Source organism: Gavialis gangeticus, unplaced genomic scaffold, assembly GCF_001723915.1.
Source record: "Gavialis gangeticus isolate Ggan-Ray unplaced genomic scaffold, GavGan_comp1, whole genome shotgun sequence".
Classification (NCBI taxonomy): domain Eukaryota; kingdom Metazoa; phylum Chordata; order Crocodylia; family Gavialidae; genus Gavialis; species Gavialis gangeticus.
The window spans coordinates 896,347-909,054 of NW_017729027.1; the positions used below are offsets into that span (position 1 = coordinate 896,347).

A 12,708-nucleotide genomic window follows, 5' to 3' on the forward strand; every position below is an offset into this window, starting at 1 on the left:
TCCTGAAATCTAGGGCTGCTGCCTTGCTGCAGGCCTTTGCCACCTTGCGCTGGATGGTGAATAATAGAAAAGTAGGGCCAAAGGGCCTTCCAGAGGTCATCTAGTCCAACCCCCTGCCTGAGGCAGAATCATTCCTATCCAAACCATCCTATAAAATCCATAATTTAAACTCTACAAAATACCACAGTCAACCCTGACACAAAACAGACCTAACATGACACAGGTAAAGCAGGGAAATGACGACAGCTAATGTCCTGCTTCTATAAAATGTTGTCAACATAAGCTCAAGAGTTCCTGGGTAGTGGGCCTCTGCCAGGGTATGCACAGCAGCAGAAGCCCCTCCCCCACCTTGCGCCCCTTGGCAAGCTACCTGGGCTCCGATCTTCCCACTACTCAGCCTGGCCACGGCCCCATGGCCTGCCCCTGCCCCACTCCCTCCCTCACCATAGGGACCTTGATCTGCCCCCCAGTTCCCTCCCCCTAGACTGACCTTCTGGATGGGGGCATCAGGGTGGCGCGTGGTAGATACTGGGTTGCACTTTAATTCAAAAAGTGCTCTGGTGCTTAAAAAAGTTGGAGACCACTGCTCTAGACCTAATGTCTTCACATCCTTTTTAAAATGTGGAGCCCAGAACTACATACGTCACTCCAGATGAGGCCTGGCCAGTGCTGAGTATCACCTCCCAAGTCTTGTACTTAATGCTTCTATGGATGCATCCCAAAACAGCATTAGCCTTTTGTGTAGCTGCATCACACTGTAGACTCGTATTGAGTTGGTAGTCTATCACAACTCCCAAATCCTGACCCATAGTGCTGCCATCCAGCCAGGTGTCACCAATTTTATATTTGTGTTTTTAATTATTTTTCCCAACAGGTAGCACCTTGCATTTGTCTGCATTGAACTTCATTCTTTAGCTCTAGTCCAACTTTCCAGTCTCTTGAGATCCTTCTGAATTGCACACACATCTTCCAGCGTGTTCGCAGTCCTTCCCAGTTTTGTGTCATCTGCAAAGTTGCTCAAGAAACTTTCTATGGTACCATCCAAATAGTTAATAAACATGTTGAACAGCACTGGGCCCCCAGGACAGACCCCTGTGGGGCTCCACGAGAAACCTCCTGTCATTCTGAGATGGATCCGTTAATAATTACCCTTTGCTTGTGGTTATTGAGCCAGTTATCTATCCACCTCATAGTAGTTTTACCTTGCTCGCATTTCTCCAACCTGTTTCTAAGCAGGTTGTGTAGAACATTGTCAAAAGCCTTGCTGAAGTCCAGATACACTATTTCAACAGCATTCCCTTCATCCACCCAAGTAGTTACTTTGTCAAAGGAGATCAAGTTTGTTAGACACCATTTATTTTTTGTAAATCCATGCTGGCTGCTTGTGATCAGCCTTTCCTCCTCCAGATGCTTGCAACTGGTCTTTCTTTGGATATGAGCCAGTAACTTCTCAGGTACTGAGGTAAAGCTAAACAGTCTGTAGCTCCCCGGATCCTCCTTTTTGCCTTTTTTAAAGAGGGATACTGCGTTGGCCCTTTTCATGAAGATCAAGTTCTCTAGCACGCTGATTCATTGTCTATTAACTTGTTTCATGCAAAGTGAGGCAGTATCTACAGGAGAGACTGAGCAACCCTCAAACCAGGATCCCATTGTAGCCTGGTGGAGAAAGAATTTACCTGGAAATTTGGATAGGCAGATTCAAATCTCCTCACACCAGTGCAGTCAGGATGGTGTCCCTATTTTTCCAATGATTGTTTAATGCAAAATACAGAAACAGTCCTGGAAGCAGGTCCTAAAGGCTTGTTCCACCCCTCCCTCCAGGAGATTGCTTTGAGCAAAGGAATGCAGTCACACTCCTCCTCTCTGAGTCTGCATGAATTGATCTTGCATTCTTTGCTGCACATTGGCACAGCTTCCTAGGAGAGGGGGAGATTACCTCTGCCAACCCTCCCAGACATGCCAGCTTAGCCCAGCGCAGCTCACAGGGTGGTGGCTAAAGCCCTGTCCTGGGAAGCCCTGAGTGCATGGGTCCGGAATACAGGCTTTCTGCATTTTTGCTGAGTATCTTAACCACTATTATACAGAAGCTTGGCAGTAACACCACTACCAGCCCTGCTTCTAAATGAAATGTCCATGGCCACTGTGCTTTGTGTGGACACTATTGCTATCAGCTTATGGTAGCAATTAGGCCTGTACGAAGTGGCTAGTATTCGCTTCAGATTTGGATTCAGCTGATCTGGGGGACAGTGATTTGATTTGGTGATTTGAATCACTGTCCCAAAATCGATTCAGTTGAATCTGATTTGGAGATTCATCTGCCACCAAATTGGTTGAATTTCTTAATCAAACAGGCCCCATCCCCCGCCTGCTCTCCCAGCCCCCCCTCAGCCCCCCCATGGCTGCCCCACCTGGTCCCAGAGTCCCAGTTATTTAAAAAAATAAAAGCCCCACACTCACTGGCTCCTGCTGGAGGCGGGGGTGGTGATCACCACTGCCCCATGCTGCATGGAGGGCTCTGCCACAAACCCCCAGAAGCCCTGATGGCTGCTGAACCAGGTGAGTGCAGGGCTTTTTATTTGTTTGTTTTTTTTAACAGCTGGGATGCTGTGGCTGAGCAGGGCAGCCATTGATGGGGCTGGGAGAGTGGGCAGAGGATAGGGACTCACAGCAGAGTCAGCACTTGTAGCTTTTTTAATTAAAAAAAAATGTCAGTGGTTGTGTAGACCTTTTATATAACAACCTAATAGTTGAAATGTCACCTAGAAAGTGGGAGACCTAGGTTTCTGGGCTGAGGGACTTCAACCCTTATGGATGTTTGTACACGCCATGGTGTTTGATCCTTGTTAATTTACCTCTCTTTAAAAATTTTAACCCAGGTTATTTTGGTGTGTTGAATTAGTGTTTACACACCATGGGCTTTCGAATGAATGAGCTCTACTTTCCAGGGGAGTGCTGTAAACACTAAGCTATGGAATACCCAAAGATAGGGGGGAGAGGAGAGAGGAGGTTCTCCACCCCTTCTACCTAAGATGGATTACCGAGGAGAAAGGAACGAAAGTGTCATGGGGCTAGAAAGAGAGCAAGCAAGAGGGAGCATGATTCTGCAGCCCAGGTATGAGAAGAGAGACCAGGGTTTCTTTCCATACTGCCAGGAGTATCAATGTATTTTATCCAATGACTTTTTAATGCAGAATGCATACACAGTGGTGGGAGCAGAGAACAAGGACCCGAACCCAGAACTTGTTATACCAGGATAGGGTCTATATCACAGTCCTGATCCCTCTTGCTTGCTACCTCTGGCTCTATAAATCTTACATTCCTTTCTACATGGTGACCAGGTTTCATCAAGAGGGGTGAAACCTTTTCTTTCACCTGAAGGTTCATATTAACTTGAAGTCTGGTGCTTTTAAGCACTCTCCTGGTCAGTGAGAGAGATCAGCTACCATGCCTACAGGCTGAAGAGCTCCAAGAATACAGGTCACCCACTTCCTCAGTGATTGTTCTAATCCTTCTTACATGTTGCATTTTGAGCTGCTCAAATGTTGACCAGTGTTAGTGCCAGCTCGAGTTTGGAGCAGTCACACCGTAATGCTAAAAGCCTTCTCTGACTGTCACCTCCCACTTGCATGGCTCTGATTTGCCACTAGAGGTATGGCAAGCAGGGGCCCATTTAGGAGCTATAGCTGTGAGTTGCAACTGGAGGGCTAATTTTGCTATGACAGGCTTCTTCCAGCCCTGCTCTAGGTGGGGGGGTATATGAGAGATGGGCTGGGGTGGTGCAAACATGAAGCTGACAGGCTAAAAGTTAATGGTATGGGGGTGGGTAATGAATTGGGAGGTAGAAAAGGGGGTGAGAGGAAGGGTGGTGAAATGAACAAAGTCAGCCACTAAAGGATAAAATAAAAAGAAGTAAAAAAAATAATTTAAAAAGAAATAAAGAGGAAGTAAATCAAAGAAGGTCTCATGTTCCTAGGGTGAGTGGGAGGTGGGAGTGTTGACAGAAGAGGCTTTGGGGGAGCTACTGCCCTTGCCCTGGGAAGCGAACCCCAGCTCAGGAGCACCCAGTGCAACCCCATACTTGTTCCCTGCCATGCCTGCTAGACCTCACTCCTGGACCTGACCATGTCCTGCAACCTGGCTAGTGGAAATGGGCTTTGTAGGCTGTTTTCAGGGGGTTGCACCCTTGGGGCTGGGAAGGTCATAGCCCCAGGAGTTGGAGGTGGTGCTGATTTAGCACTAGAACCACTGCTGGGCAGTAGAGTTCGAGTGGTGGAAAGTTTGTCCACACAGAACAGGAAGGTGGGGGAGGGGACACTGCATCTTGAGATGCTTGAGAACTGCAAGTTGGGCAGTTCATCCGTGTCACACCTGAATGGAACATGAGCTGGTTAACACAGATCAGAGATAAGTCTGCCCTGGAGTGGCATAACTTTAAGTTGCCTAAAGTGTGCTTAAAACTAGTTTCAGGTGTTTATGCATGGTTAAGGGGTTAAGAGCTCTAGAAGCTGCCTAGAATTATGTGTACCAAAGCCACAAGGTATTTGGAGGAAGGCACCACTGACTGGGTTTTAAAAGAAAGGGGTGAGATAATCAAATGTACATGAAAGGAGACTTGCACATCTCTCTAGGTATAGATTATTGGGTTGTGAATCTCAGTTTCACATCTAGCTGAGGACTGGAGGTTGGCATCTAAATGCTGGAAAGACTTACACCTCTCTGCACTGTTAGGTGAATGTAATATATCCCAACCCTAGGCACTTAACTATTCCCATTTAATGTGTAGGAAACTCATACCCAGCTGTGTAAGCAGAATACATAAGTCCTTTTTGAATCTTGCCCTAAGGTGTCTAATAGGGATGGGGATTTTGTGGACTGCATTCTTGGATTTAGGTCCTAAATTCTGCCTAAAGTCTACTTAAGATGAATATGTTCTTTTGCATATCTGGGCCAAGTTGCCTAAAAGTTAGGCAACACCTCTGTGACTTATGGATCTAATTATCAATGCCTGCATTCTCTATTTGTAAAATGCAGAAAACAGTAATTTCCTGTGCAAGGGAGTAGCAAAGATAAATACATTAAAGACTATGAGATGCTCAGATACTACAGCAGAGAGAGATCGATAATAGTGCAGATATATTATACATTTGTTTTGGAAAACAAGTATTTTTCTTGGGAACTATTGTCCATCAGCTTCAGTATATAGTGGGCTAAATAATTTGATTTAATTTTCTTAATGATACTGTCAAGTACAAGGTAAAGACTAAGTAAATGCATGCCTTGGCTCTGTGCATGTGCTCTCTGGGGGCATTTTGGCAGTATGGATATAAACAAAATTACTGAATTACATTCTGTTACATTTCATTCTTTTATTTGTGTTTTATGAATTGACAGCCACTTAGCCAACACTGTATATTAATTGAGGGCATATCTTATTGACAGGTTGAGTTACTGTGCTTTCCCTGACTAATGAACTTTTAATGACTGCAGGCTTTGGTACAATTTAGGTGACCTTGAGGAAAGAAAATGGCATATTATAATGATATAAAGGTATGCAGCATTTAACTAGGGTGACTGACATATATATATCAGGGCAGATTTTGGCTCTCAGTCCTTTGAGCAGTGGAAAGGTCTTTATCAACATCTGAAATGAACCATGAAACTGGTCACAAGCTGTGTAAACAGGACTATTGACTTTCAAGTGATGACTGAGAACTATTGACTTTGTCACCAGTAAAGCTGGAGCCCATTTCAAACCATTTAACAGGAAAAAAGCATCCTGACAGGAAACGTGTTACATAATATTATGGCAGATTAGATTCAGATTTGTAAACTCAACCTGGGGTTGTTACATATCCATAGCTGAGATGCAAATTTAGTAGAAGCAAAGATTTGGTCCTGAATAAATGTCTTTCTCTCTACCGTAATAAATAGCCTTCAGATTTAAATAAGTTTCATCATTTACTGAAAGAGTACCTCTGACCTACCATTATATAAATTGAAGTGTGTGTGAGAGAGGGAGTTCTTGCTAACTGTATTGCTCATTTGTCCATTAGAAGCCCAGATTGTGCTTTTCTCACGTCCCATCACTCAATCCCTGTTACTGTAAGAAGCCAAAGTCTTCATCAAAGCTGGACATAAAGAAGTCTAAAACACCATTCCAGGGAAATCACTTTTAAGATAACAACATCATAAGGAAAAAATTATTGTAATACCCTGTAAGATAATCAAACTATTATTATTATTGTTAGCATTAAATTCCTGCCTGGCGATGTCAGCTGACAATGAAAGTGACCTGCAGCTATCCAGCCATGTGCCATGGAACACACTCTTCTCATCTGATCCCAGCAGTCTTTCCTGCCCAAGTGCAGGGGGGCTGGACCCAATCATTTGTCATGTTCCTTCCAGCCCCTAATATCTATGAAACTATGAAAACAACCATGGTGGTCAGGAGAGCACAGATGTGGTATATAACCAGTTTTGCTGCATCACAGTGTTGGGCATGGTGCACTTTGTCCAGTCCTGAGAAGCTGAGCCTCTAAGCTGACTAGGAATATTCTTGGGGCCTTAATGCTAATGCTATATGTAATTGCTTGTTTTAAAGTCAACAGAGGTTGTCTACATCTATGCAGTAGGCCTCTGCAAAGCGCCAAGTATTTGCTTCGGATTCGGATTTGGTCGATTCGGAGATTTGAATCATTGTCCCAATTCAATTCAGCTGAACTGGATCTGAAGATTTGGTGCTGCTTCGGAGCTTCGGCCATAGACTAAACAGGCAGCAGTCCTCACCATGCTGGACACAGTTGCCTCCAGCTGGTAAATCTGTTGTGGTGGGCAGAGGGGGCAGGGGAGGAGGGGGGCAGATCAATGCCCCCACAGTGAGGGAGGGATTGGGGCTGGGAAAAGCTGCCCAGTCAGGACAGGGGGTGTGGGACTCAGGGAGGAGGTTGCAGGGGCATGGGATGCAGGTGCAACAGTGGTGGGGGCTATGACCTACGGCTGCTTGTTCCCTTCTGCCCGGAGCGAGCTATGCCTGCATTGCGGCCTGCCCCAGCTGGGCAAGCAGCAGCAGGGCAGAGTCCCTGTTCACAGCGCTGCTGCCCTCACATCCCATGTCCCTCCAACCTGACTGGGCAAGCGGCAGCAGCACCTGCACCCTACATGCCCCCACCCTAGATGGGCAAGCAGTGGGCTATGCCTTGCCACCGCTTGCCCACCTGGAGCGGGGGGGTCCAGGATGCAAGCATAGCAGCACTGGGAGCGGGGGCTCTGCCTTGCTGCCGCTTGTCCAGCTGGGGCGGGGTGAGATGCAGGCGGGACTTGCTCTGGGCAGAAGGGGGCAAATGGCATCAGGGCATAACCCCTGCTCCCAGCACTGCCGTGCTTGCATCCTGCACCCCCCACCCCTCTCTTTGAGTCCTGCTCCCAGAAGCGACCCAAGCAGGGTGCGGGGTCTGGGGCAAATCAGCCTGTGCAGGGCCCTGCCCCCGGACATGAGGATACTGGCGGTGGATTTGATGGCAGGGAGGGGGGTGCCGAGCAGCTGGAGGTGCTGGATTCGGCACCCAGGGGGTGGTGCTGACCAACCGGACGTGAAGCCGCCGGCAGTGTGGAGTCACTGCAGCCACTCTGCCTGGCTCCACGGCGCCCCCCAAAGTGCAGGGCATGGGGCGGTCGCTCCAATTTGCCCCCCTCAGGGATGGCCTGCCCATGGCCCCCTGTTTCAGCTGAGCAGCTTGTTCCAGCCCCAGCCCCTCCCTCGCTGTTGGGGCATTGATTTGTCCCTCCCCCCATGCCCCTTCCCTGCCCCGTTGGCCCACCACAACAGACTTACCAGCTGGAGGCAGCTGTGTCCAGCGTGGTTGAGGACTGCTGCCTGCTTAGTCTATGGCCAAATCTCCGAAGCGGCACCAAATCTTTTCTGAATTGATTCAGAGGCTTCCAATTTGATTCAGGCCTTTTAATTGGTCTCCCAATTCAATCTGGGTTCAGAGATTTGGCTGCCGAATTGGTCTGAATCTCCTCTGAATTGAATCGGCTACCAAAGCGTCACACAGCGCTACTATGCAGTGCTGGCATCACACATTTCCTGCACACTCTGCAAAGTGTAAGAACTACTGCTTCTCTCAAGTGACTGTTCCTTTTTTGATTTCTAGGATCACTGTCACAGCAATGTGCAACATGGACTTCAGCCGATTTCCCCTGGACACTCAGACTTGTTCTTTGGAGCTGGAAAGCTGTATGTTGCACCCAAGTTCATGTCTATTACTTCTTTCTTTGCTGACTCTCCATGCTCAGACTAAGCACTCTTTTTCAGAATGAAAAAAAGAATACATTTAAGTAGTACAGGCCAAAACTTTTGGCAGGCATGCTACAAGTTAAGTCATGCTCCCTCCCTGAGTGCCACTGTGACCCCTCGCCTCTAGAGGCGCCCTGATAGAGCTTCCACCTGGGGCACTGGAGTGGAGGCAGGGGGTCCATAGCCTCTGGCTGTGTGGAACAGAGTGGGGCCAGGATGCTGCTGGAAGAAAGGTGTCACCACCAAGGACCATGTTAATCTTTCACTGGCCCTGCAACTGCTGCAGTGTTACATGGTGAGTGAGCATCCAGTGCCCTGAGTTTGTCAGTGGCTGTAGGACCAGGAAAGGATTAACCTGGTGACACCTGAAACCTCTCTCACCAGTTCTGTCCTATCTGTGCAAAGCCCCCTCCTGACCTCCATTCGAGCACCTCCCTTTACTGAGTGCTGCAAGCTCAGATGCCACACACGGAAGCTGCCTGTGCCACTTGTGGCACATGTGCAGTGGCTTGGTCACCAGATTGAGAGGCTTCCCTTTGACTCCATGGGCTTTGAATCTGGTTCTTATTTTTGGAGGACAGCATATGTGTGTGCATGAAATTTTAGTAACAGGTTGATTCTACACCTGTTTAGGTTAATGTGTGACACTTACACAATAACCTAAAAATGAATCAACACTGAGTGCTCCTTTATGGCTTGGTGAGGCCTACACAGCTATGTAGGGAGAATTCAGAATTTTGGCTGTGTTGATTGGCTCTGACTGGGTGACAACAGAGAGGAGTTAATGCTGGAGGAGAAATGTAATTATAACCGTAACAATAATATCATTTATAATATCATAAAACATATATTTAGAATATTATTTAGAATAATGTTAATTAAATACTTGAACTCTGGTACTTTTTATGCCCAAGGACAATAAGTACATTACAAAAGATGGGCCTCATTTTGTAAACACAACAGTATGCAAGTCATCCCAGTGAGTTCAACCTGGGTAACACAGCTCAACTCAGTGGGACTCCTCATTCAAACAAAATTATTTTCATTCTTAATTGCCTTAATCAGAATTTATGGCATGGCCTTTGCCAGACTATTCCCAAGCCTAGTAGGCTGTTGTTCTGAGCTTTTCCCAGGGTTTCAGCCTATGTTTTCTTCTGTTAAATTTTATCCCATTACCCCTAATTATACTCATGTATTGCAATAAATAATTTCTCATTCATACTCTTTGAATACTTACATGCTGTTATCTCTAATCACACTTGTTACCCTCAGTTACATCTTTTTGATAATGTTTTAGGTAACTGCAGCTTACCCTTCCTCTAAATTTGGTCAAGTTAATTCCTACGGTTTTCCTCATAATTATGCATATACTTCCAGCCCTCAGTCAATTTTGCTGCTGTTCTCAGAACTCCCTCCAGTTTGTCTCCACTTTTTTGATACAATAGGAGCCAGACACGTACCACTCTCCTTTGATTTTACCAGTGTTGTATGAAGAGAAACTATTATTTCCCAGAAATACCATGAAATAGCGCTTTGTTTTGGCTTTCTGTGCTGCTATAGTCCATGACATGTCAAGATTCTAGTTAATCCATTGTACATTATCATTGCTGGTCTGCGAGGGGAAGGACAGGCATTATTGCACTTCAAAGACCCATTAATTTTTCCCAGATGAATTAGTCTGCATTTTTGCAACCAACTCCAGTTTTGTTGTTTCCCGTTCCCATTTCTAACCTTTTTAGGACTCTTTGTCTTATTACTCTGATCTCTCAGTATTTCCCTATTTTGGGCCTGAGCTTGCTCTAGCGAATCAGGATGGGGTTCTAAGGCCGTTCATGAATTTCATTATCATAGTGTTTATCCAGGCATGATTACTTTTTATACTGGTTGTTTAAAATAGCCAAAGCCATTTCATAGACTCATAGAATCAGAGAAAATTAGGGTTGGAAGGGGCCTCAGGAGGTCATCAAGTCCAACCCCTGTTCAGAGCAGGACCAGCCCCAACTAGATCATCCCAGCCAAGGCTCTGTCTAGCTGGGTCTTAAAAATCTCCAAGCATGGAGATTCCACCACCTCTCTGGATAACTTGTTCCAGTGCTTTACTACCCTCCTTGTGAGAGAATTTTTCCTAATATTTAACCTAAACTTCCCTTGCTGCAATTTGAGACTATTGCTCCTTGTTCTGTCATCTGCCACCAGTGAGAACAGTCTAGCTCCATTGTCTTTTCTTTTTCTAAGATGCGTACACTGATGAAGATCTGATGCTGTATTGGAAAAATGGGAATGAATCTCTAAAAACCGATGAGAAGATTTCTTTGTCTCAGTTTTTGATACAAAAGTTCCATACTACCTCGAGACTTGCTTTCTACAGTAGCACTGGTATCAGTCTTTTAAAAACTTTTTTTTATTCTTTGTATCACAACTATATATTAGTTCAGTTTCAAACACTAACGAGGTGAAATCTAAATGAAATTTCTGTTATTTGCCTGAATAATAACCATTCTTATGTGTAGTTTATATTGTGAATGATCTGTAGGATATAGCGTGTTCATGCTCACATACATGTTTATGGATTATCTACTCTTTAAATATTGGAATTGCTGAGAAAGATAGCTGCTCTTCTACAAATCATAAAAGATGCTCTTAATGACATTTGTTTCCTCTCCCCCACAATAAAGGGTGGTACAATCGCCTGTATATAAACTTCACATTGCGGCGCCACATCTTCTTCTTCTTGCTCCAAACCTACTTCCCTGCCACTCTGATGGTCATGCTGTCCTGGGTGTCCTTCTGGATTGATCGCAGAGCAGTACCTGCCAGAGTCTCATTGGGTGAGAGGAATTTACAAAAACCATGAATATAATACACTCCTTGAATTTGAATATTTGGTGGGACAGAGAATTTGATTTTGTTGTTTAAAGGTTTTAGGAAAATAAATATCTATTCAATCTGATTATTAAATTAATTTGATGTTGATATTTTGTTTTGTTGTTCATTGTTGAATTCATTCTTTATATCATTGATAAATCCTCCTGATCTACTTTTAAAAATCAGGGCAGAAGAGGGAACAAAGTTTTTTTTTTCTTTTTTAAAAGAGAAGCAAGCAGAGAAAAAACATATTAGTGTTGTTGAGCCAGAGAATCAAGATTTCTAGCTACAGGCTCACTCTTGCAGCCCTGAAATTTAAGGTCAAGGAGGGCAATATTTTTAGGAGGGCCTTGAACCCACAAATCCCATTTCCCAGGTGACTGCCCTATAGTCTGTCCACCAGACTATAGTTAATGTGAGGGCAAACTCCACCCTTCCTGTTGAGGCTGAGACACTGTGCATCAGTCAATCCAAGATTCATTGATCCAGGGGAACAAGCAAAAGGAAGCCTACATCTGTAGTCTAGTGATTACAGCAGTCCCCTGGGAGAGGGGAATCCTAGGATCCACTCTGTTCCCAGAGTTATTTTGTTTTTTCTAACACAGTTTCTCTAACTCATATTCCTTGGACCAGGTTTAATTTTTAAGCATAAGTTGAATGGACTGAAGGGGCTGGTATGGATTTTGCGCATAGTCCCTAAATCCTGCTAGGAGTCTATCTGCATCTGCATCTTTAACAATCTGACCATAAGAGGCTGTTTAATTCAGGACAGTTGGAGCTTCTTTTGTTTGCACTATGGTTTGCTAGAGCTACATGCAGATGCAAGCCTCTATAATGAAACAACAAAGAGCTCACTCAAGTGAAAGGAACTGCTTTTAAATGGAACTTACAAAGAATAGATCCTGATAAGAAATGATACACAATGGATGTATTTTCAATATTTACTAGTTTAGAATGACCTGCATAAAGTCATAGATAATACTCCTTGGCTTTGCACTCAACTACTGGATGGCTTTTTGCAAACATGTAAACACTGAGATTCGTTCTAATTTTCACTATAAGCTTTTTACCTCTGTTTGTTGAACCAAACAAAACATGTACATGCTTACATGCTTATCTGTCAAATATATGGGATAAGCACAATTGCTGCCATTTAAAACTTTTCAGCTCTTATTGTTACCATAGATAATTATGGGTAGAGCATATGATGCTTTTTCATCACAGCATGTCATGCAAGACATTTTCTAGATCACACATGGAGGATTTTTGCCTTTTGTGGAAACTATTTACATCAGATGCTCTTCAGCAGTTATCAAGTCATTAACCGCTTTTTGATTAGTAAGATGACAAACTGATTGTTTCAGTGAACCAAGAGTCCTTATCACTAGGGGCCTTCTAAAGAGCAGAAGAATCTGACTAATTGACTCAGTAGTATGAACAACTTCCTTAACCTATAGAATAGTCCTTGTAGGCTGGGATCAAGCATCATTTCCAAATTAGGTATCCAAGAGTTAAAGAATATCCCAATGGAAGGAGTAGCTGGCCCA

At 44.6% G+C, this 12,708-nt stretch overlaps 1 protein-coding gene across 1 annotated transcript in view; it reads left to right on the forward strand.

Moving 5' to 3' along the window:
- GABRR2 (gamma-aminobutyric acid type A receptor rho2 subunit) overlaps window positions 1-12,708 on the forward strand; it is a 117,905-nt gene that overhangs the window by 85,081 nt on the left and 20,116 nt on the right. The window contains exons 5-7 of the mRNA XM_019520355.1: window positions 8,154-8,236; window positions 10,532-10,672; window positions 10,972-11,124. Coding sequence (XP_019375900.1) covers window positions 8,154-8,236; window positions 10,532-10,672; window positions 10,972-11,124 — 377 coding nt within the window. The remainder of the gene's footprint in view (window positions 1-8,153; window positions 8,237-10,531; window positions 10,673-10,971; window positions 11,125-12,708) is intronic.